The sequence below is a fragment of the Dendrobates tinctorius genome, unplaced genomic scaffold, assembly GCF_039654945.1.
Source record: "Dendrobates tinctorius isolate UK_male_01 unplaced genomic scaffold, ASM3965494v1 ptg000065l, whole genome shotgun sequence".
Taxonomy (NCBI): Eukaryota; Metazoa; Chordata; class Amphibia; order Anura; family Dendrobatidae; genus Dendrobates; species Dendrobates tinctorius.
This window is the reverse complement of record NW_027361733.1, coordinates 6,305,507-6,330,397: the sequence shown is the minus strand read 5'-3', so window position 1 is coordinate 6,330,397 and position 24,891 is coordinate 6,305,507. Positions and strand designations below refer to the sequence as shown.

General features: G+C 45.6%; 1 protein-coding gene across 4 annotated transcripts in view; it reads right to left on the bottom strand.

Annotated features, from left to right (window-relative positions):
• The window catches only part of LOC141094692 (uncharacterized), a 66,503-nt gene that overhangs the window by 36,967 nt on the left and 4,645 nt on the right, over nt 1-24,891 (bottom strand). For all 4 annotated transcript variants that reach the window (XM_073580578.1, XM_073580579.1, XM_073580577.1 and 1 more), the window contains exon 5: nt 16,228-16,361. In XM_073580578.1, the coding sequence (XP_073436679.1) occupies nt 16,228-16,361 (134 nt within the window). The remainder of the gene's footprint in view (nt 1-16,227; nt 16,362-24,891) is intronic.

The following is a 24,891-nucleotide window of genomic DNA, read 5'->3' as shown; positions in this document are numbered from 1 at the left end:
AATATAGCCTGGGTGAGAGACTCCACCGGCTGACAGGGACGCAGCCCACTCAGGGGTACTAAACGCAGGAGGCCCGTCAGCAGCAGCGGCGAGTGCATTTGAGCGCAGGCCGGGTCGCAGACCGTGCATAACGGATTAGTCTGTGCACTGGGTAAGGCAGACTTGCAAGTGGTACACACAATAAAAAACACAATGTGCTTCTTAGCAGCCCGTTTAGCCTCTGCTGTGAATTCATTTTCTGGTCTGCCTCTGGTTTCTGGTGAGGGAGCTGGTTGTGCTGACAGAGAAGTTGTGAGTTCTCTTTCCGGGCTCCCTCTGGTGGTGGCAGGAGGTAGTGAAGCTGATCTAATTAACAGAGACGTGCCACCTGATAATGAGGAAGAGGATTGGACATCTGGAGTCTCAGACTGGATTTAAGACAGCCGACTCCCTATTCCAATGCTGGTGATTTTTTCCTGCCTCCTGAGGTCTTAGTTTCCAGCTCAGTTCCTGCCTTCTCAAGCTAAGTTGATTTTGCTAATGCTCACATTTGATTTGGTTTGGCCTATTCAGTTTTTTGTGTGGTCTTTGTAGTGTGAATAATATAAAAAAAGCCTATTTTGAGTCCATATTGAAATTACTGTATATTGAAATATTGGAACCTGAAATGTCAGCATTTGAAGGCCTCATGTCCAGTTCTTGAAAACCAGGGTTCATGAAGTCAGACCCACAATGGCTATTGAGATGCAGCTTTAGTGTTGAGTATACTAAAAGACAATGCTTGTTGAAACAGTATGTTTAATCTAGATTACTGGAAAGAATTAACCTTTGTGTATGCTGTTGACTTACTTGAATTTTAAGAGCAGTGAATGGTGTGAGTATATTGACAAGGCATCGCCTGATATTTGTGTCTTAAAGCATATGGGGGTTAAAAGTGGACCGGGCATATAGACAATTGCACTTTATTGTACATAAGGCCATAGAAATATGGCTGGGGAAGCCTAATGTAGAACCAGGAATATAGTTGGCGATCTGAAACCCATTATAGTGTATCCAATCTTAAAGATCTCTTTAACCCCTTACCTACAATGGACGTAATATTCCGTCCATGTGACCCTGGACCTAACTACCATGGACGTAATATTACGTCCCAGCGATCAGCGGCGCCCACGTGGTGAGCGCCGCTGATCGCGGCCGGGTGTCAGTTAATTATCATAGCTGACACCCGGCACAATGTGTCAGGGGCGGTCACGGACCGCCCCCGACACGTTAACCCCTTGTACACTGCGATCAAACGCGATCGCGGTGTACCGGGGGTTAAAGGGAAGCATCGGCAGGGAGGGGGCTCCCTCCGTGCTTCCCTGAGCCCCCCACGGCAGCGCTGCTGCAGGGGACTCTTTCCCTACAGGCCCCCAGATCCAAGATGGCGACGGGGGCCTGCAGGGAGCTGACTTCCTCACTGCCTGCAAAGCGCAGGCATGAGGAAGTCTGCAGCAGTGCCTGTGACAGATCGCTGATCTGTCACAGTGATCTGTGATGTGACAGATCAGCGATCTGTCACAGGACAGTGATGTCCCACCTGGGACAAGGTAATAAAGAGAAAAAAAAAAAAAAAAATCGCTAAATAAATTAGTAAAAAAAAATATTCCTCAATAAACCCATTTTTTCAAAATAAAAAAAACCAAAAACAATAAAAGTACACATATTTGGCATCGCCGCGTCCGTAGCGACCCGCCCTATAAAACTGACCCATTAGTTAACCCCTTTAGCGAACCCCTTAAAAAATAATAAAAAAAGAAGCAAAACATAATGATTTATTATCATACCACGGAACAAAAAGTACAATAACGCGCGATCAAAAAGACGCATATAAATATCCATGGTACCGCTGAAAATGTCATCTTGTCCCGCAAAAAACGAGCCGCCATACAGCGTCATCAGCAAAAAAATAAAAAAGTTATAGCTCGCAGAATAAAGCGATACAAAAATAATTATTTTTTACATAAAATTGTTTTCATTGCAAAAAACCGACAAAACATAAAAAAAGACCTAAATGAGGTATCGCTGTAACCGTACTGACCTGAATAATAAAACCGCTTTATCAATTTTACCGCACGCGGAACGGTGTAAACACACCCCCCAAAAGAAATTCATAAAACGCTGGTTTTTGTTCATTCTGCGTCCCAAAAATCGGAATAAAAAGCGATCAAAACATGTCACGTGCCCGAAAATGGTGCCAATGAAAACGTCAACTCGTCCTGCAAAAAATAAGACCTCACATGACTCAGTGGGTCAAAATACGGAAAAATTATAGCTCACAATATGTGGTGATGCAAAAACTATTTTTACAATAAAAAGCGTCTTTTAGCGTCTGACAGCTGCCAAACATAAAAACCGCCATAAATAGTAAATCAAACCCCCCGTTATCACCCCCTTAGTTAGGGAAAAATAATAAAACTAAAACAAAATGTATTTATTTCCATTTTCCCACTAGGGCTAGGGCTAGGGGTGTGTTGGGGTTAGGGTTGGAGTTATAATTGGGGGGTTTCCACTGTTTGGGCACATCAGGTGCTCTCCAAAGGCAACATGGCGTCTGATCTCAATTCCAGCCAATTCTGCGTTGAAAAAGTCAAATGGTGCTCCTTCCCTTCCAAACTCTGCCATGCGCCCAAACAGTGTTTTACCCCCACATGTAGGGTATCAGCCTACTCAGGACAAATTACAAAACAACTTTTGGGGTCCAATTTCTCCTGTTACCCTTAGGAAAATAAAAATTTGGGGGCAAAAATATAATTTTGCGGAAAAAAATGTTTTTTTTTATTTTCACGCCCAGGCGTTATAAACTTCTGTGAAGCACTTGGGGGTTCAAAGTGCTCTCCACACATCTAGATAAGTTCCGTGGGGGGTCTAGTTTCCAAAATGGGGTCACTTGTGGGGTGTTTCAATAGTTTAGGTACATCAGGGGCTCTCCAAAAGCACATGACACCCGCAGACCAATCCATCAAAGTCTGCATTCCAAAACGTCACTACTTCCCTTCCGAGCCCCAACGTGTGCCCATACAGTAATTTTCTCCCACATATGAGGTATCAGCGTACTCAGGACAAATTGGACAACAACTTTTGGGGTCCAATTTCTCCTGTTACCCTTGGGAAAATAAAAAAAATGGGGACTAAAAGATGTTTGTTGAAAAAATATGATATTTTTATTTTCACGCCCGGTCGTTATAAACTTCTGTGAAGCACTGGGGGGGTTCAAAGTGCTCACCACACATCTAGATAAGTTCATTATGGGGTCTAGTTTCCAAAATGGGGTCACTTGTGGGGGGTTTCCACTGTTTAGGTACATCAGGGGCTCTCCAAAAGCAACATGACACCCGCAGACCATGCCATCAAAGTCTGCATTCCAAAACGTCACTGCTTCCCTTCCGAGCCCCGACGTGTCCCCATACAGTAGTTTTCTCCCACATATGGGGTGTCAGCGTACTCAGGACAAATTGGACAACAACTTTTGGGGTCCAATTTCTCCTGGTACCCTTGGGAAAATAAAAAAAATGGGGACTAAAAGATGATGTTTGTGGAAAAAATACGATTTTTATATTTTCACGCCCGGACGTTATAAACTTCAGTGAAGCCCTTGGGGGTTCAAAGTTCTCACCACACATCTAGATAAGTTCCTTGGGGGGTCTAGATTCCAAAATGGTGTCATTTGTGGGGGGTTTCCACTGTTTTGGTACATCAGGGGTTTTCCAATCGCGACATGGTGTCCGATCTCAATTCTAGCCAAAAACGTCAAATGGCGCCGCTTCCCTTCCGAGCTCTGCTATGCGCCCAAATAGTCATTTACACCCACATATGGGGTATCAGCGTACTCAGGACAAATTGCACAATAACTTTTAGGGTCCTGTTACCCTTGGAAAAATAAAAATTGGGGGTGAAAAGATCATTTTTGTGGAAAAAATATGATTTTTTAATTGTACCGCTGTACGTTATAAACTTCTGTGAAGCCCTTGTGGGTTCAAAGTTCTCACCACATATCTAGATAAGTTCCTTGGGGGGTCTAGTTTCCAAAATGGGGTCACTTGGGGGGGGGGTTTCCACTGTTTAGGTACATCTGGGGCTCTCACAACGCGACATGGCGTCCGATCTGAATTCCAGCCAATTTTGCATTGAAAAAGTCAAACGGCGCTCCTTCCCTTCTGAGCTCTGCCATGCGCCGAAACAGTGGTTCCCCCCCACATATCAGGTATCAGCGTACTCAGGACAAATTGCACAATAACTTTTGCAGTCCAATTTCTCCTGTTACCCTTGGTAAAATAAAGAAAATTGAACCTGAAGTTTTTGTGAAAAAAAGTTAAATGTTCATTTTTTTTTTTTAATATTCAAAAAATTCCTGTGACGCACCTAAAGGGTTAATAAACTTCTTGAATGTGGTTTTAAGCACCTTAAGGGGTGCAGTTTTTAGAATGGTGTCACTTTTGGGTATTTTCTATCTATAGACCCCTCAAAGTGGCTTCAAATGTGATGTGGTCCCTAAAAATAGAATCATAGAATCATAGAATCGTAGAGTTGGAAGGGACCTCCTGGGCCATCTGGTCCAACCCCCTGCTCAAAGCAGGATTCGCTAAATCATCCCAGTCAGATGTCTGTCCAGCCTCTGTTTGAAGACTTCCATTGAAGGAGAACTCACCACTTCTCGTGGCAGCCTGTTCCACTCATTGATCACTCTAACTGTCAAAAAGTTTTTTCTAATATCTAATCTGTGTCTCTTCCCATTCAGTTTCATCCCATTGCTTCTAGTCTTTCCTTGTGCAAATGAGAATAAAGTTGATCCTTCTACAATGTGACAGCCCTTTAGATATTTGTAGACAGCTATTAAGTCTCCTCTCAGTCTTCTCTTTTGCAAACTAAACATTCCCAAATCCTGCAACCTTTCCTCATAAGACAGGGTTTGCAGACCGGTCACCATTCTGGTCGCTCTTTTCTGAACTTGCTCCAGTTTGTTGATGTCTTTTTTAAAATGTGGTGCCCAAAACTGGACACAATATTCCAGATGAGGTCTGACCAAAGAGGAGTAGAGGGAAATAATGGCTTCACGTGATCTAGACTGTATGCTTCTGTTAATACATCCTAGAATTGCATTTGCCTTTTTTGCTGCTGAATCACACTGTTGACTCATATTCAGTCTGTGATCTATTAGTATACCCAAGTCTTTTTCACATGTGCTGTCACTTAGCCCTATTCCTCCCATTCTATATATGCTTTTTTCATTTTTATTGCCCAGATGTAGTACTTTGCATTTCTCCCTGTTAAAAACCATTCTGTTAGTTGCTGCCCACTTCTCCAGTTTATTTAAATCTTTTTGAATCCTCTCTCTCTCTTCTCTAGTATTAGCTATCCCTCCTAGCTTTGTGTCATCAGCAAATTTAATCAGTTTACCCTCAATTCCTTCATCTAAATCGTTGATAAAGATGTTGAACAATACAGGGCCCAGGACAGAGCCCTGTGGTACCCCACTTGAGACATTCTTCCAACTGGATGTGCAGCCATTTACGACCACTCTTTGGGTCCGATCACTAAGCCAGTTATGAATCCACCTAACAGTTGCCTTGTCCATTCCATACTTAGTCATTTTTTCAATAAGGATTGTATGAGAGACTTTGTCAAATGCTTTGCTGAAGTCAAGATATACTATATCTACAGCATTTCCTTGATCCACCCAATCAGTGATACCGTCATAGAAGGAAATTAAGTTAGTCTGACATGACTTATTAGTTACAAACCCATGCTGACTCTGTTTAATCACTTCATTCTTATCCAGGTATTGACATACATGTTGTTTAATAATTTGTTCAAAGATCTTTCCTGGTATAGAAGTCAGACTCACCGGCCTATAGTTGCCTGGGTCCACCTTCTTCCCCTTTTTGAAGATAGGAACAACATTTGCTCTTCTCCAGTCTTCTGGCACTTCTCCTGTTCTCCAAGAATTTTCAAAGATTATGGAGAGGGGTTCAAAAATTTCTTCTGCTATCTCCTTCAGTACTCTGGGGTGTAATTCATCTGGACCTGGAGACTTGAATTCATTTAGGTTAGCTAAGTGTTTCCTCACTATCTTTCTGTTTATAGATATCCTGGATTCTTCTATTCCCTTAATAGGACAGTGAATAACAGTTGATGTTGCATTTCCTTTCTGAGAGAAAACAGATGCAAAATAGGAATTTAAAAGTTCAGCCTTCTCAACATCCTGTCTTACCATTTCATCATTTTCATCCTGTAAAAATCCTATAGCATCTTTGACTTTTCTTTTACTTTTGACATATCCCCAAAATCCTTTATTATTGCTTTTGACATCTCTTGCAAGCCTCAGTTCATTTTCAGCTTTAGCTAATCTGATTTGTGCCCTGCAGTTTCTGCAGACAGCATTATATTCTTCTTTAGATATGCCTCCCTCTTTCCATTTTATAAACATTTTTTTCTTCCTTTTTAGCATGTGCTTAAGTTCTGTGTTCATCCATCCTGGTTTCCTTAAATGCTTCCTATTCTTCCCTCTTTTCGGAATTGTTAACAACTGTGCTTTGAGAATTTCATTTTTCAAGATTTCCCATCCTTCCTGGACATTTTTGTCTTTAAGGATATCCAGCCATTGGATCCCTCCAATTCTCTTTCTGAATCCCTTAAAATCTGCCTTTCTGAAATCTAACCTTGACGTCTGAGTCTTCACAGGTCTTCCACCTCTAGTAATCCAAAATTCTAAAATAGCATGGTCGCTACCTCCTAGGGTCCCAGCCACTTTTACCTCCTCAACCATTTCCTCCCTGTTTATAAGGATTAGATCCAAGGTAGCAGTTCCCCTTGTTTTCTCCCTTACCTTTTGGAAGATAAAGTTGTCAGCAAGAGAGGATAAGAATTTCCTTGACCTGTTAGTTTTGCCTGAGAGAGATTCCCAACAAATGTCTGGATAGTTGAAATCTCCCATGACAACTATGTCATATTTTTTGGAGAACTTGGCCATCTGATGCATAAAGAGTTCATCTATATCTTCGGCTTGCACAGGCGGCCTGTAGTAAATGCCTACAATGGTGTCCTTTCCATTGTTCTGTCCTTGTATTCTTACCCAAACAGTTTCCACAGAACTCCCAGTCTCTGAAGCTTCAATCTCTGTGCAGATATACGCGTTTCGAACATACAATGCGACACCCCCTCCTCGTTTATCAAGTCTGTTTCTTGCAAATAAGTTGTATCCTTCTAGTCTTGTATTCCAATCATGTGTATTGTCCCACCAAGTTTCAGTGATTCCAATTACATCATATTTCTGTTCCTGTGTTAGTAGTTCCAATTCTCCTTGTTTGTTGCCCATGCTTTGTGCATTAGTATAGAAACATTTTAGTTTGTGATTGGTTTCTCTTTCTCCAATATTTTTATTAATTAGATTCTTTCGTCTTTGTTCTTCCTTTCCACTTCTAATAGCACAGTTCTCAATAGCATTTGTCAGGTGTATGGCTTTTTCTGGTCTTTTGCTTCCCTTCCCATGTTGTTCTAGTTTAAAGCTCTCCTTACAAGTGTAGCAAGGCGACTTCCAAATACATGCTTTCCAGTCTTCGTAAGGTGCACCCCATCTCTAGCAAGTAGTCCATCGTATAAGTAGTTCACTCCGTGATCCAGAAATCCAAATCGTTGCTGACGGCACCATCGACGTAGCCAGTTGTTCACCTGCAGAATCTTATTCCACCTCCTTGTTCCATGGCCATCCACTGGGAGGATGGAAGAGAAGACCACCTGCGCTCCCAGTTCTTTCACTTTCTTGCCTAAGTCTTCAAAGTCTCTGCAGATGATTTCCAGGTCGTTTCTTGCGGTGTCATTTGTCCCCACATGTAGTAGCAGGAATGGGTAGTCATCTGTAGGTCTGAAGAGTCCTGATATCCTGTCAGACATCTTTAATTTTTGCACCTGGAAGACAGCACATTTCTCTTGTAGTTATATCCGGTCTGCAGATAGCGGCCTCTGTTCCTCTCAGCAGGGAATCCCCCATGACCACCACTCTCCGTTTCTTCTTCACAACATTTTTCTTTCTCCATCCAGGAGGACTCTGAGGGCGTACAAGGTTGCTGTTTGTTGGCAAAGTCTTATCCTGATGTATTTCTTCATCGTTTTCCTGCGTGAGAGCCTGGTACTGGTTCCTGAGCAGTATGGGTGCTGACTGCCTCCTGATCCTCCTGCTTCTCTGGGTCACATGTCTCCATTCCTCTGTTTCTTCAGGTGCACTTCGAATTTCTTCTCTTTCTGTAACATGAAGAGATAATTCTGCTCTGTCCAAGAACTCTTCACCTTCCTTAATGATCTTCAACGTAGCTAACCTCTCTTCGAGATTTTGCAACTTTTCCTCCAACAGGGACACAAGCTTGCATTTGTGGCATGTGAAGTTTGGCTTTTCCACTGGTAAATCTGTGAACATGTAGCAAGAAATGCAGCTCACCAAATGGCTCCTGGCCTCTTCCATCTTGAGATTTCTTAAAAACGATGAAAGATGAGCCAAATTTCCAATTTCCTCTTTTCAGCTGCAACGGCCAAAACCCAGTGATCGTTGAGCTCGCGGAGACTCTTCACTTATCCCAGAAGGCACTGGGAATATGCAAATGATCTCCTCAAGACTCTTCCCCTGGTTTTCCGATTTCCTCTTTTCAGCTGCAACGGCCAAAACCCAGTGATCGTTGAGCTCGCGGAGACACTTCACTTATCCCAGAAGGCACTGGGAATATGCAAATGATCTCCTCAAGACTCTTCCCCTGGTTTGCAAAAATGAGAAATCGCTGGTCACTTTTTAACCCTTATAACTTCCTAACAAAAAATAATTTTGTTTCCAAAATTGTGCTGATGTAAAGTAAACATGTGGGAAATGTTATGTATTAAGTTTTTTGTGTGCCGGATCGCTGTGATTTAAGGGCATAAAAATTCAAAGTTGGAAAATTGCGAAATTTTCAAAATTTTCGCCAAATTTCCATTTTTTTCACAAATAAACGCAAGTTATTTGAATGCAATTTTACCACTAACATGAAGTACAATATGTCACGAGAAAACAATGTCAGAATCACCGGGATCCATGGAAGCGTTCTAGAGTTATGACCTCATAAAGGTACAGTGGTCAGAATTGTAAAAATTGGCCCGGGAGTTAACGTACAAACCACCCTTGGTAGTGAAGGGGTTAACTGTAGTCTGAAATATATCCAATATATTTTGTGCTAGGGTTCTGATCATAGTATATTGTTGGAAAGAAACTATGTCCTGGTTTATACCCCAGTGTATGATTTACGCTTATGTGTAAATATTAGAACAGGAGTAAATAGTCCGAAGAGGCAAGTTTTGTTTGATGTTATTTATTCATGATAACTGGCAACTGTAATGTGATTAGTTTGTCTGATGTTCCAACTTGTGTATTTTCATGTTTACACAATATTATATCGTGTAAACCTTTGTTTAACCCCTTAACGACCGCCGATACGCCTTTTAACGGCGGAAGTTAAGGGTAGTAAAACCACAGCGCCGTTAATTCACGGCGCTGTGATTTAAGTGAATAGCGCCCCCCAGTGTCGGATTTTCTCCGGGATCTCGGCAGCCAGGGGTAGCCGAGACCCCAGAGAACATGAAATCGGTCGGTTCTTACCGACCCCGCTTTTGCGATCGCCGTTATTAACCCTATAACGGCAACCGCAAAAAAAAACAAAAAACCAGCGATTTTACATTTAATTTCTCTTTCCTCTGATGTGATCGCACATCAGAGGAGAGAGAAATAGGGTCCCCGATCCCCCCCCCGGTACCTCTCTGTGGCTCTCCGTCCCCTCCCGGTGGTCCCACGTCCCGCCGGCGTCCTCCGATGGGCGCCGCCATCTTGAAAATGGCGGGCGCATGCGCAGTGCGCCCGCCGGGAATCTGTCGGCTCCGGCTGGCAGGTTCCATTCATTATTTTGATCACTATGATAAAAGATCATAGTGATCAAAATAAAAAAAAAAATAGTACATACCCCCCCCGTTTATCACCCACTTATATAGGAAAATATAAAATATTTTTTTTTCAGTTTTCCATTAGGGTTAGGGCTAGGGTTAGAATTAGGGTTAGGTCGAACTAGGATTAGAGCAAGAATTGAGGGGTTTCCACTATTTACCAACTTTGGGGGTCTAAAAATTGGGGTCTAAAAAAATCACTTGTGGAAATAAAAAAGACTTTTCACGGCTCTGCGTTTATAAACTTTTGTGAAGCGCTTGGGGGTTCAAAGTGCTCACCACACATCTATATAAGTTCCTTAGGGGGTCTAATTTCCAAAATGGGGTCACTTGTGGGGGGGGTTTCCACTGCTTAGGCCCATCAGGGGCTCTGCAAACGCAACATGATGCCCGCAGACCATTCCATCAAAGTCTGCATTCCAAAATGGCACTCCTTCCCCCCTTCCCAGCTCTCCCATGCGCCCAAACAGTGGTTCCCCCCCACATATAGGGTATCGGCGTACTCAGGACAAATCGCACAACAACTGTGTGGGTATGATTTCTCCTGTTACCCTTGTAAAAATAAAAATTTGGGGGCGAAAAATCATTTTTGTGGAAAAAAATTGATTATTTTCACGGCTCTACGTTATAAACTTCTGTGAAGCACGTGAAGGTTCAAAGTGCTCACCACACATCTAGATAAGTTCCTTAATGGGTCTAGTTTCCAAAATGGGGTCACTTGTTGGAGTTTTCCACTGTTTAGGCACATTAAGGGCTCTCCGAACGCAACATGGCATCCGATCTCAATTCCAGCCATTTCTGCGTTGAAGAAGACAAACGGCGCTCCATCCCTTGCGAGCTCTGCCGTGTGCTGAAAAAGTGGTTTACCCCCACATATGGGGTATCGGCGTATTCAGGAGAAATTGTACAACAAATTTTGTGTTGATTTTCTCTTTTAACACTTGTGAAAATAAAAAAAATTGGTTCTGAAGTAAATATTTTTTAAAAAAAAAGTTAAATGTTAATTTTTTCCTTCCACATTGCTTTAGTTCCTGTGAAGCACTTAAAGGGTTAATAAACTTCTTGAATGTGGTTTTGAGCACCTTGAGGGGTCTAGTTTTTAGAATGGTGCCACTTTTGGGTATTTTCTGTCATGTACACCCCTCAAAATGACTTTAAATATGATGTGGTCCCTAAAAAAAATGGTTTTGTAAATTTTGTTGTAAAAATGAGAAATCGCTGGTCAACTTTTAACCCTTATAACTTCCTAACAAAAAAAAAATTTTGCTTCCAAAATTGTGCTGATGTAAAGTAGACATGTGGGAAATGTTATTTATTAAGAAATTTGTGTGACACATCTCTCTGATTTAAGGGCATAAAAATTCAAAGTTTTAAAATTGCAAAATTTTCTAAATTTTCGCTATATTTCCGTTTTTTTCATAAATAAACACAAGACTTATCGAAGAAATTTTACCACTAACATGAAGTACAATATGTCACGAAAAAACAATCTTAGAATCAGCGGGATCCATTAAAGCGTTCCAGAGTTATAACCTCATAAAGGGACAGTGGTCAGAATTGTAAAAATTGGCCTGGTCATTAAGCTGCAAACTGGCTCTATCGCTAAGGTGTTAAAGCATATAAAAAAGCTGGTGAAGCAGTCACTGAAAATAGAAACTTTTGTGGACCTGTGTAAGGGGACGCTCTTCGCAGTGTAGATCCTAGGAAGCATTCTCTGTCTTCGCTGACCGCTTCTCCAGCTGAAGTATTTCCGGACAGATGATGTAAATGCCCCTAGTGAAGACTCTTTCTCTTCTTCTTTCTGATGTGAGTATATGTACCAAAACCTTTGTAGTTTGAATATATAAGTATACGCAATATCATACTATTTTCTATTTCCCGTAATTGCTATATCATATATTCCATTAATTTGGTGTTTTATCATTGAAATTAATCATTGTATAATAAAATTGTGTCATATCCAAGTGGTGCCTTCTTTAAAGCCGTATCCGAACCTTATTGCTAAACAGTTGGCAATACAGTTTGGACTATTCAGCCCGGCTGGGGCTGTGCTGAATTTCCACTCTTATGTCACTGTATGTGCCAGTTTGCTTTTTGTCCCTTATTAGATTGGCCTCTTTTTGCTCTGTTCTCAGAATATGCCAGAGTGCTGATATAGTGAGAGAAGTCTAGTGACTTCAGGGTATTTTTTGCTATCAGAAGTGTTGGACATTTTTGCAGGGTTTTTTTGGCGTGATTGCAGACAGTATCTTTCCTTTCCTGTCCTTTCTAGCTAGTGTGGGCCCCATCGTTTGCTCAGCCTATTTTCCTACCTGTGCTCGTGTTTTCATCTTGTCTCACCATCAATACATGTGTGGGGGCTGTCTATTCCTTTGGGGTCTGCTCTGGGGCAGTTTAGATCTCCCCTTTTCTTGCTTTAGGCTTATTTAGTCCTCCGGCTGTGACGAGGCGTCTAGAATCATCGTAGGTACGCTCCACGGCTGCTGCTAGTTGTGTGGTTAGGATCAGGGGTCTGCAATCCGTGTAGTTACCAACCTCTCTGGTTTTCTGTGACTTGGCTTGGTCTTGTTTTCGTCCTCGGTGACCCATTCATAACTGCCTCCTTAGATTGAGACATAGCGTTCCTGAAAGGGTTAACGGCAGAGTCTGTCTGCAGCTGCAGGGAATGTGCCGGGAAGGGGTTAAGCTTTAATCTGAGGACAGATGCAGCTTACCCACGGTCCTGTGCTGTGTCCCCCAGGAGGAAAGCGGTGGCCCTGTGGTGTCACCCGGTATTCGGCAGAGTGCACTCCTCACAGCTCGTGTCCACAGCAGGCTGAGGTAAAAGACATGGCCCCCCGAGAGTAGAATTGCACGGCGGCTCATAAGGAATGAGAGACGCAAAGAGGAGGGTGCGGCAACGTTAGCGCGGGCGGCGCTATTCAAATTGCGGCTTAGTAGGCCGGAGAAGCCGGGGACTAAATTTTTGGCCTACCCGCGGTAAGCGCCGAGAGCGGGGGGGGGGCACGATGGGGCGCCAGTGCACCGGCACTGACACCAGGTCAGCGCTTCTCCCGGGGACCAGGACCCGACCCCATACCTCTACTCCAGTGCCCAGGCAGGCCGCGCTGTCCGGGGCCATCCCTGCAGGTCATCTCATCCTCCTGGGCTGATGTAGCAGAGCTGAAGGAGTTCTTAAAGGGGTATGCTCAATCGATCCTCCCTATGGCAAGGGGATGGAGAGCTATGGGCTGATTCAGGGCATTTGGAAGCGCTGTTCCAGTCTTCTCCATTGCACTCCATGCGTTTGTCCTCATATCCGTGGATTACCGGGACTGTAAAGATCATCGCCAGAGGAATCAGCCCCAATCGTCGCAGGAAAGTGTACAGGGAGGTATACTCCGCGTGCTTGCCTGTTGTTGGTTCGGGGGCAGAGCGGGCCGCAGAAAGGAACCGTCGCCCCCTTCGCTCAGTTAATTAAAAAATAAAAATTTACAGAAAAATCAAAAATCAAATAAAAACGGTGAGGTCTGAAACCAGACCCAACTGCCTCCTACAGACACTAAGCAAGAACTGGAGAAATCTCATCCAGCGAGAGGGTGTATACTGCAGGGGAGGAGTTAATTTTTTTCTGGTTTACTTAGTGTCCTCCTAGTGGCAAGCAGCATAACACCCACTGTCTCTGTGTCCCCCAATGAGACATAGGAGAAATTAAATTAACCTAATTGTAAACGGCATAATAAGGTTAAAAAAAAAAAAAATTATATATATATATATATATATATATATATATATATATATATATATATATATACAGTGTTCCAAATTATTATGCAAAAAATATTTCCTCATATTTTCTCTAAATTACCTATATGAATTGCAGTCAGTGTTATTTTCCAGTCATCTAATATTCTAGTATAATTGCAATGTTTTTGAACAAACTGCCTATGAAAACAGTATATTTTTAAAAATAAGAAATTCAAAATGCATGTTCCAAATTATTATGCACAGCAGAGTTTTCAACCTTTTTATTTTTATTTTGAACAAAAAAATGGTCAATTGTGAAATTATAAGCATTATCAGCTTATTACAAAATGAAATCAAAGTTTTCAAGTCAAAACTTTATTCTAGGTGATGTTACATTTGCACATAGGACCCCTTGTTCGAAAGAAGCTTCTGAACTCTCTCGTCCATTGAATTTGTCAGTTTTTGGATGGCTTGTGCTTCAATTGTTTTGCATGTGGACAGAATACCCTCCCAGAGCTGTTGCTTAGATGTGAACTGCCTCCCGCCATCATAGACACTCCTTTTGATGATGCTTCAGAGGTTCTCAATGGGGTTGAGGTCAGGGGAAGATGGTGGCCACACCATAAGTTTGTCCTCCCATAGCAGCCAGAGTTGCAGATGTGTTATTTGCAGCATGATCTTGCTGCGGAAAGCACGGTTCTTCCTCTTGAACCATGGCAGGAAGTGCTGTTTTAGAAACTCCACATAGATTATGGAGTTCAGCTTTACCCCTTCAGGGATCCTAAAGGGGCCGACAATCTCTCTCCCCATGATTCCAGCCCAAAACATTACTCCACCGCCTCCTTGTTGGCGCCTTAGCCGTGTTTTCATGGGGTGTCCATCAACCAGCCATCCTCCACTCCATCCATCTGGACCATTGAGCGTTGCACGGCACTCATCGGTGAACAAAACAGTTTGGAAGTCAGTCTTCATGTATCGTTTGGCCCACTGGAGCCGTTTCTGCTTGTGTGCAGTGGATATAGGTTGTCGACATGATGGCTTACGCACAGCTGCAAACCTCTGAAGGACCCTGCATCTTGTTGTACGGGGGACGTTGGAGGCACCAGCAGCTTCAAAAACTTGTCTGCTGCTATGACAAGGCATTTTTGCAGCTGCTCTTTTAACCTGACGCAATTGCCTGTTGGAAAGAGTCTTCAATTTTTCCTTATCAGCACGCACACGTGTGTGCTGGGAATCAGCTACATACTTCTTGATTGTGCAATGATCACGATGAAGTGTCTTGGCAATGTTGACTGTATTCATGCCTTGACCTAAATACTCCACAATTTGTTGCTTCTCAGCAGCCGACACATCCTTTTTCTTTCCCATTTTGGCAAAAAATGTAGGCTGCTTAATAATGTGGAACAGCCTTCTTAAGTAGTCTTGCCTTTATTTGGACACACCTGCCAAACTAATTTGCACAGGTATCTGCAATTGCTTTCAGTGATATAAAGAGCCCTGACACACATCACCATCAATGAGTTTAAATGACAAACAAAAAAATTCTAACCTTATCACTCCTAATCTCTTTTTGCATAATAATTTGGAACACAGTATATATATATATATATATATATATATATATATATATATATATATATATATATTATATATATATATATATAGCAAAACAACACATAGACCAGCTAACCTCCGAGCTCTGGATGGTAAATACCTGTTTCCTCTGTGTTGCACGGACCAAGACTGGGAACAAGTCCAACAATGTAGAAATCAAGGCAGAAAAGTCCAGCAAGCGGAAACTTCAGGCGGTATAATAAAATCCAAGAATTTTTATTGCAGATAATTTAAAAAATCCAGAGTTCAGTAACAAGATGCAGTCATAATGCTGAACAGACTACGCGTTTCGGCGGTAACAACTGCCGCCTTCTTCACGGTCTCAAACGATTTTATTATACCACCTGAAGTTTCCGCTTGCTGGACTTTTCTGCCTTGATATATATATATATATTATATATATAGATAGATAGATAGATATATTAAAAAAAAAAAAAAAAAAAAAGACAGTTTTTCATTCGCCACAACGCCGCAGGTGTAAAATAAGACATCAGCTCAATGAGCAAAAAAAATAATTATGGCTCATATTCACTTGCGAGAGTCCCACACGATTCTCGTGAGAGTCTCTCGCATGAACACCCGGCACTGGGACTGGAGCGTGCGGCTGCACAGAAATACATATAGTCACACGCTCCAGTCCCAGTGTCGGGTGTTCATGCGAGAGACTCATGAGAATCGCGCGAGTCTCTCGCAAGTAAGAATGAGCCCTTAGAAGAAGGATAGGTAAAAACAAAGTGTGGATGAAGCAGTTCAAACTTGAATGTATGCACACAAATGGATTTATGTGCAGTAGATTTATAATATAAGCCTCACGGAAGAAGGAAACCATGTCTGTGAAAACAACTGGAGAATACACTGGCAATAAAAAATGATTTCATAATGAATAGACAATGCTCAGAGCCATATCGCACATACCTCAACACTTGCATAATCACAGTAGCAGCACTGGAAAGGTTTCTCGAGGTCATGTACAGACCTGGTGTGTCTCAGGAGATCTGCAGCCGTCCTATACGCCATGTCACATTCACTGCACTTATGAGGTTTGATTCCTGAAACACAAGATTGTATTTTAAAGATCACCCGTCAAACTGGACCTGTGCTGCAGTTCCCTGCGGAGCAGACTGGCTTAGGGAAACACTGTTCATAAATTGGAGTTTCCATTTTTTCCTCCCCTTCTTCCAAGAGCCATAACATTTTAATTTTTCCATTCATAGTCATATGAAGGCTTGGTTTTTTTTTCGGGGGAGGGATGAGTTGTACTTTTTAAAGCACCATTGATTTTTTCCATATAGTGTATTGAAAAATGCGAAAAAAAAATTCCAAGTGAGGTGAAATTGCACAAAATTTGCAATTCCACTATTGTTTTTGGAGTTTTTTATTTTTTTTATTTACCATGTTCACTATATCATCAAACTAACCTGGCAATAAGATTACACAGGTCAGTGCGAGTACGCAGATACAAAACATGTATAGTTTTTTATTAAAAGGTGTTTTCCCCCCAAAGACCAAAAGTTCATTTTAATCAATACATCTTGGAATAACAGGATTTTTGGTTGCTTACCGTAAAATCTGTTTCTCGGAGCCTACATTGGGGGACACAGGAACCATGGGTGTACGCTGCTGCCACTAGGAGGCTGACACTATGCCCATAAGAAAATTAGATCCTCCTCTGCAGTATACCCCACTGCACCGACTGGCGCTGAATTAGTCAGTTAGGGAGAAAGCAGTAGAAGTAGTAGAATAGAGAACACAACTCAACTATAATACACAAAACCAACGACCGAAGTTGTGAAAAATGAGAGGGTGCTGTGTCCCCCAATGAAGGCTCCGAGAAACAGATTTTACGGTAAGCAACCAAAAATCCTGTTTTCTCCATCGCTTCATTGGGGGACACAGGAACCATGGGACGTCCCAAAGCAGTCCCTGGGGAGGGAAAGCAAACTTCCATCAGGCCAGCAGACTCACCACCGCTGCCTGCAAGATCCTTCTCCCTAGGCTGGCATCCGCCGAAGCGTAGGTGTGGACCCTGTAGAATTTCACAAACGTGTGAACAGATGACCAGGTTGCAGCTTTACAAAGCTGCAGTGCCGAAGCTCTGTGGTGCACCGCCCAGGAGGCACCCACTGCCCGAGTGGAGTGAGCCCTAACCCCTGGAGGAGGCACTCTGCTCTTGGCACGGTAAGCCTCCAAGATTGCCGATCTAAACCAGCGAGCAATAGTGGCCTTGGAGGCTGGCAGGCCCTTTCGTGCACCATCCGGTATGACGAAAAGGGAGTCTGTCTTCCGGAACGCCTCGGTCCAAGCCAAATAGAACCTCGAGGCCCTGACCAGGTCCAGTCTGTTCAAGGAGTGTTCCCGGGAATGAGATGGAGCCGGGCAAAAAGAAGGTAAAACGATGTCTTCATTCAGGTGGAAAACAGATACCACCTTAGGAAGGAAGGCTGAGGTCGCAGTACCACCATATCCTGGTGAATCACCAAGAAAGGGGGACGACAAGGGCCGCCAATTGCGAGACATGCCGGATGGAAGTAATGGCCACCAGAAAGGCCACCTTCCAAGAGAGAAAGGATAGGGAGACCTCCCTGAGAGGTTCAAAAGGGGGACCTTGTAGGGCCTCTAGGACTAGTTAGATCCCAAGGATCTATAGGCGCTCGAAACGGCGGTGCTGTGTGAGCTGCCCTGTTGTGAGTTCATTCTCTGGTTCACCAGTTGTGAGTTCCCCTTCTGGACTCCCTCTGGTGGTGACGGGAGGTGGTGCAGCTGGTTTGATCGGCGGAGATCTGTCACCTAAGAATGAGGATGACTATTGGATCTCAGGATTCTCAGATTGGATTTAAGACAGCCGACGCCCTATTCAGTTGCTGGTGATTCCTTCTGGCTTGTCAGCTCTTGGTTTTCAGCTCTGTTCCAGTCATCTAAAGCTAAGTTTTTCTGCTAATGTTCACACTTGATTTTGTTGGTCTATTCAGTTTTTTGTGTGGTCTGCCAGCCCCGGCTGGGGGCTGAGCTGAATTTCCACTCTTATTTATCAGTATTTTGCCAACTGGCTTTTTGTCCCTTACTAGTTCGGTCTCTTTTTGGTCTGTCTCAGAATATTTCAGAGTGCTGATATAGTGGGAGAAGTCTAGTGACTTCAGGGTTAATTTTGCTATCAGAAGTGTTGGACATTATTTTTGAAGGGTTTTTTGCAGGTTGCAGTGTCTTCCCTTTCCTGTCTAGTTAGTTTGGGCCCCATCATTTGCTCAGTCTATTTTCCTGCCTGTGTTTGTGCCTTCATCTTGTTTCACCGTCAATACATGTGTGGGGGCTATTCCTTTGGGGTCTGCTCTGGGGCAGTTAGTTTTCCCTTTTCTTGCTTTAGGCTTATGTAGTCCTCCTGCCATGACGAGGCATCTAGGTTCATCGTAGGCACGCTCCACGGCCACTGCTAGTTGTGTGGTAAGATCAGGGATCTGCAATCTGCATAGTTACCAACCACTCTGGATTTCTGTGGCTTAGCTTGTTTTGCTTTTTTCTCCTCGGTGACCCATTCATAACACTGCCCCCTGCAGAAAAGTCTTGACCTGCTGACGAGAAGATAACGACCTCTGAAAAAGAAAAAGCACGGAAAGAGCCGAAACTTGGCCCTTTAGGGAACTAAGGGCAAGTCCAGCGTCCAGGCCCACCTGGAGGAAAGCCAGAATAGAAGGGAGCGAAAAAGACATAGGCGAAATGCGATTGGATTCGCACCACCCAAAATAGGCCTTCCACGTTCTATAGTATATTCTGGAAGACTGTTTCCTAGCACGGGTCATGGTGTGAATTACTTGGTCTGACGGGCCCGATTTTCTCAGAACCGCGGTCTCAGCCACGCCGTTAAATTGAGAGACCGAGAATTGGGGTGGCAGATCGGACCCGGAGGCAGTAGATCCGGTCTGTCTGGAAGTCTCCAAGGCGCATCCGCGAGAATGTTGACAATGTCCGCAAACAAAGCCCGCCTGGGCCAATCCGGCGCGAGGAGAATGACTGGCACCCCTTCTGCCTTGACCTTCTTCAACAGTTTGGGGAGAAGAGTAAGGGGAGGAAATAGATAGGGGAGTGCGAACTGTGACCAAGGAATGGTTAGAGCATCCACACCTACCATGAGAGGATCGCGTGCTCTGGACACGAACCGAGTCACCTTCCTGTTCAGACGGGACGCCATAGGGTCCACGTCCGGGCTTCCCCATCCCCGACAAATTTGGTGAAAGACCTCCTGATGCAGGGACCATTCCCCTGCCGCGAGGCCATTGCGGCTGTGAAAGTCGGCGGCCTCGTTTTCCACGCCGGGGATGTGTATCGCGGATATCGCTGGAACTGAGGCCTCTGCCCAATGAAGGATCTTGGATACCTAGGCCAAGGCAGTCCCTCCCTGGTGGTTGACATATGCCACCGCCGTGGCATTGTCCGTCTGGATCTGAATTGGCAGACCCGAGTTGCCTGTGCCAATGAAGAAGGGCCAGAAGAATTGCCCGTATCTCCAAGACGTTGATCGGGAGGGCTGCCTCTTGCGACGACCAACGCCCTTGGACAGTCAGATGGCGAAATACCGCACCCAAGCCAAGGAGGCTGGCGTCCGTCGTCACCACCTGCCAATGCACCGGAAGAAAAGACCGGCCCTGGGAGATGAGAGGTGATGTTAGCCACCAATTGAGGGACAGTGACTCGAAACGAGAGTCGGATTGGACGATCCAGGGAGGACACTGATCTGTTCCACTGCGCCAGAATGGCTTGCTGAAGTGGTCTCGAGTGGAACTGGGCGAAGGGAATCGCTTCCGCCGTTGCTACCATCCTCCCTAAGACTCTTATGGCTGAACGGAGAGAAGTGGGTCGAGGACTCTGAAGCAAGCGAACATCCCGCCGGAGAGTTACTCTCTTCGGGAAGGAAAGCCTTCGCCTGACGGGTGTCAAAAAGTAGGCCTAGAATCCCAAGACGTTGTGTTGGGATCAGGCAGGACTTTTTCCTGTTGATAATCCACCCGAATCAGGAAAGGGTGTCGCAAACGATGGCGAGACTTTCGTGAGCCTGGGGCAGCGACGGAGCTTTGATGAGGATGTCGTCGAGGTATAGGAAGAGCACGAGACCTTTGTGTCATGATCCATGCTGGATCATGACAGATAAAAGCACATGTAACCTTTTTTTTTTTCCTTAAGCTATGTGCCTAAGTTTGGTTTTGCCCCGGTGGCCATTAGGATTATTACACAGTGGTGTTTTTTGTTCTAGTTTGCCCCCGGTGGTGGTGAGCGTCATTGCACTCTGGTTTCTTTAGTTTAGTGCATGTGATATAAAGCAGGTGTGATTGCTGGCTCTTACCTATAAAAAAGAGTGTCAGGTGTTGCAATCACTGTTGGTGATAGTGTTCATTTCAACCATCCGTGGTGGAGGAAGGATCTAGAGAGGTCCTGGCAGTTCAGTCAGAGCCCTGTTGTGGAAGGAGTCAGAGGGGATTTCCTTGCAGCTCTGACAGAGCTTGGTGGCAGCTATTCAGGAGGAAAGCTGCATTCTGGTGGTGGACTCTGTTGCTGGGAGCAAGAGCAAAGCTAAGTGGTGTTTCCCTGTCTGTATTTTTCCCTGGTGTGTATTAGTGCAGCGGTGGGGCCAGTGCCTGCATCACCCAGCTCCCTAGCAAGGGATAGGTGTAGGGTGTGCTAGGGTGACAGGTATCCTGATCGGTGCCCGGTGCGGAACCGGCCTAGGGAACGTTAGGAGTGTGAGGGACACTGACTCAGGGGAGTGCAGGAGGTCTCCACGTCCCCGTTCCCTATCGCAGGGCCCACCGTTGTAGCCGTTTCCCCTTTCCCCGTGAGTTGCTGTCTTAGTTAGCGGCCTGCTGGTCGCGTCACACACTCTGATCCTTAAAATGGCCATCAGCGCTGCCATGATTTTCATAAAAACCCTGGGAGCGGTGGCGAGACCGAACGGTAGAGCTACAAATTGGAAATGCTCCTGATGTATCGCGAAGCGCAGGAATTTCTGATGTCCTTGGAAGATGGGAACATGTAGATAAGCGTCCTGAATGTCTATGGAGCACAGAAACTCCTGTGCCTCCATGGAAGCGATTACTGAACGAAGGGACTCCATTCTGAAGTGTCGCAAGCGGACCCTTTTGTTTAGTAACTTTAGATCAAGAATGGGCCGAACCGTACCGCCTTTCTTTGGTACTACAAACAGGTTCGAATTGAAACCCGTTAAGCGCTCTGCTTCTCGAACGGGGATAATCACCCCCGAATCGAGGAGAGAGGCGATGGTGGTATGGAAGCCTGGGATCAGAGAGGGATCTTTTTGGGTCGGGATTCGAAGAATCGATCCCAAGGACAAGAAACAAATTCTATTTTGTATCCTGAGGATACAATTTCCCTGACCCAAGCGTCTTCCACCGAGGCGAGCCAGACGTCCCTGTAAGCAAGAAGACGGCCACCCAAGCGGTGGGATGCGCTGGGGTTTTGACGCCAGTCATGCTGAGGAAGACCTTCCCGGTCTAGACCTGGTGGATCTACCTTGGGAGGAATTGGAGCGCCAGGAAGGAGTGGGCCTAAAGGAAACTCTTTTCCTATCTTGGCGCGCTTGTGGCCTCCGTTGGTTAGAAGGCGACTGCAGTCGCAAAACGACGAAAGGGTCGAAAGGGCCGAAACTGACGTTTCGGAGGAGGCCGACGAGGCTTGGACTGGGGCAGAAGGGAGCTTGTGCCCCCAGTGGCGTCCTTAATGATCTAGTCTAGTCTGTCGCCGAAGAGGCGCAAACCCTGAAAGGGTAGGCTGGTGAGGGACTTTTTTGCCGATAAGTCCGCCTGCCAGGCCTTAAGCCAAACTGTGCGTCGAATAACCACAACGTTGCTAGATGCCTGGGCTGCGCAAGACGCAGCACCTAGGGAGGCAGATACCAAATATTCGCCCGCATGGGAAATCTGGTCGGCGAGGTCCGCCAGTTGCTCTGGACGAGCCCCGGCCAGAATGCCTTGTTGGAGATCCTTAGCCCAGTTGGTTATGGCCTTAGAAACCCAGGTAGAAGTGAAGGCCGGACTTAGGGCCGATGCCGCCGCTTCGAAGGCTGATTTCGCAAAAAATTCTATGATTCTGTTGTTAGGATCTCCTAGCGACACTCCCCCAGAGATCGGAAGGACAGTGTTGTTAGATAGTCTGGAAACCGGCAGGTCTACGACAGGAGAAGTTGACCATTCTGCGGTAAGCTCCGGCGAGAAAGGGTATAAGACGCCAAGGCATTTCCCTCTTTGAAAGCGCTTGGTCGGATTCTCTCTTTCCCTAGTCAGAATCTTCTGAAACTCAGAATGAGGAGCGAAGACCTTGGTAGGCGGTTTAGACCGCCTGAACGAAACACCCTGATCTGCAAGTTCCATGGGCGAGTCCTTGATCTTAAAGGTTTGGTTGATCGCACCAATGAGGCTCTGGACCATATCCCTCATGTCTGCGATTTGGTCCGAGTCCAGCTCCAAAACATCCTTGGAGGGCGCGTCCAAGAGAAAGTTTCGCCTGGTTCAGGAGGATCTTGCCGACCCGGGCCGCTGTGACGGGCTATGGGGCGAGACGGCGCGAGAAGACAAATCGGAGCGGTGCCCCTGTCTGGATCTTTTGCGGCTAATGTTGGTAGGCTCAGCCAGAGCTTCCTGTGGCCTGCTGGGCCCTGCATAAGTCTGCAGGGGCAACTTATCAAGTACAGAAACCAGGGTCTGAGACACCTTGGTGAGATCTGCCACAGATTGAGAAAGAGAGGAAGCCCACTCTGGAACAGGGGTCTCACTCTCACTTGGGCCAGCCGGAGGCTCCAGAGTGGTAGGATCAATGGGGTTGCTGCAGTCCTGACAGAGGGGAGAGGCCTGGCCTGATGGAAATTTGCATTTGCATGCAGAACATGCAAAGTGACTGACCACAGCTGAGGAAGAAGAGGAAGTTGGGGGGCGAGAGCGAAGTGGCTTAGAATTAGACATGGTGAGCTAACCCATTAAGCGGCGCCAGACGGTCAGGGGACCAAGAGCTGAGGATGGTGTCAGTCTGCAATGCAGAGCTACTCACAGCACCTGTGAAGCGACTTTCAGCTATTGCCCGGCTCGCTTGGGAATGGCTCCCGTAGACAGGGAAGGCGACCGGCTCTCAGGCAGAAGAAAATGGCGGCTGCCTGGGAGAAGACACGCTCTGCAGAGAAGATGGGAGGAACAACCGCGCCTGGACGCTCCCCCCTGCAGAAGTAGTGGGTGGCAAACGTGGCCGGAGAAGGTGGGTGGAACAACCGCGCTTGGACGCTCCCCCTGTAAAAGACCCGCTAGGAGCCCATAGGACGGCTGGGGGGAGAGGGCGGAACCATTCGCCGCCCCTAGTACCCTTAATGTGGCGGTGGGAGGTACGAGACGGGCGGGAGAAAGCCCGCCCGAGCGAGGGGGCGTGGTTTCGCCCAGCACAAGGCCCAAATAGAAGCCGGGGCCTAAATTTGAAGCGGCGGCCGCCGGAGGGGCACGGTGCGGCGCGGAGGAATCCCGCCAGCCGCACTGTCGCAGCGCTATGAGGGCACGGGGCTGGAGACGCCGCAACATCCGATTCCTAAGCCATCGCTTGCTGACTTAGGACCCCTGGAGCAGTGCTGTCACCGGGCTTCCCCTGGAAGGAAAAGTACCACAAATCCAGGTTGCTCTGTCGCGGCGCTGAGAGTCCAGGGCTGTGGACGCTGCAACGTCCAATGTCTGACCCAGTGTTTGCTGCATTAGGACCCATGGAGCAGCGCTGTACCTTACATCCAGAGAGGAAATAAGACATCCATACCCTTCAGCGGACGTCCGTGCCTCCATCTACCGACAGGCTCTGGTGGGCGAGTGGGTGTTAGGCAGAGGCTAGGATCTTTTTAGTTCTTGATCCTGCCGGCTAGACCTATGAGGATACGGGGTGGCAGTAAACGCCGTACTCAGTCTCTTTGTGGGAGTACAGATGTGACTGTTCACTCTGTATCCCTCCGGAACCTGCAAGGGAACGATGCACGCTGAGGCAGATAGGGGTCTAATGAAAGACCCGTGTCCACCTCCTACTGACACTAAGCTAAACTGACTAATTCAGCGCCAGTCGGTGGGGTGTATACTGCGGAGGAGGAGCTAATTTTCTTATGTGCATAGGGTCAGCCTCCTAGTGGCAGCAGCATACACCCATGGTTCCTGTGTCCCCCAATGAAGCAATGGAGAAAATAATAATTTCCACAATTGGATGTGTTCAAAATGTTCCAGTGCTGCAATAATCTTATAAATGTGCCCCTGCTGTGTACTGTGTAATGGTTGTGTCTGACGGTACAGGGATATGGTCTGATCATACCACATCTCCTGGGCAGGGGAGGAAGCAAAGGAGAGAATACAGACAGGACAGCAGAGGATCACAAATGAATTTGTGATGTAAAACATTGTTGGAAATCAGACAGTGAAATGTTTTACCTCACAAAAAGAATCATTTGTGATCCAATTAACTTTGGCACCCTGAGCTGACATTTTTAATGATACCATTTTGAGTTAGATACAATGTTTTGAATGTCTGCTATTACAATGTTGTGGCGGCCCCCCCACCCAAGACTTT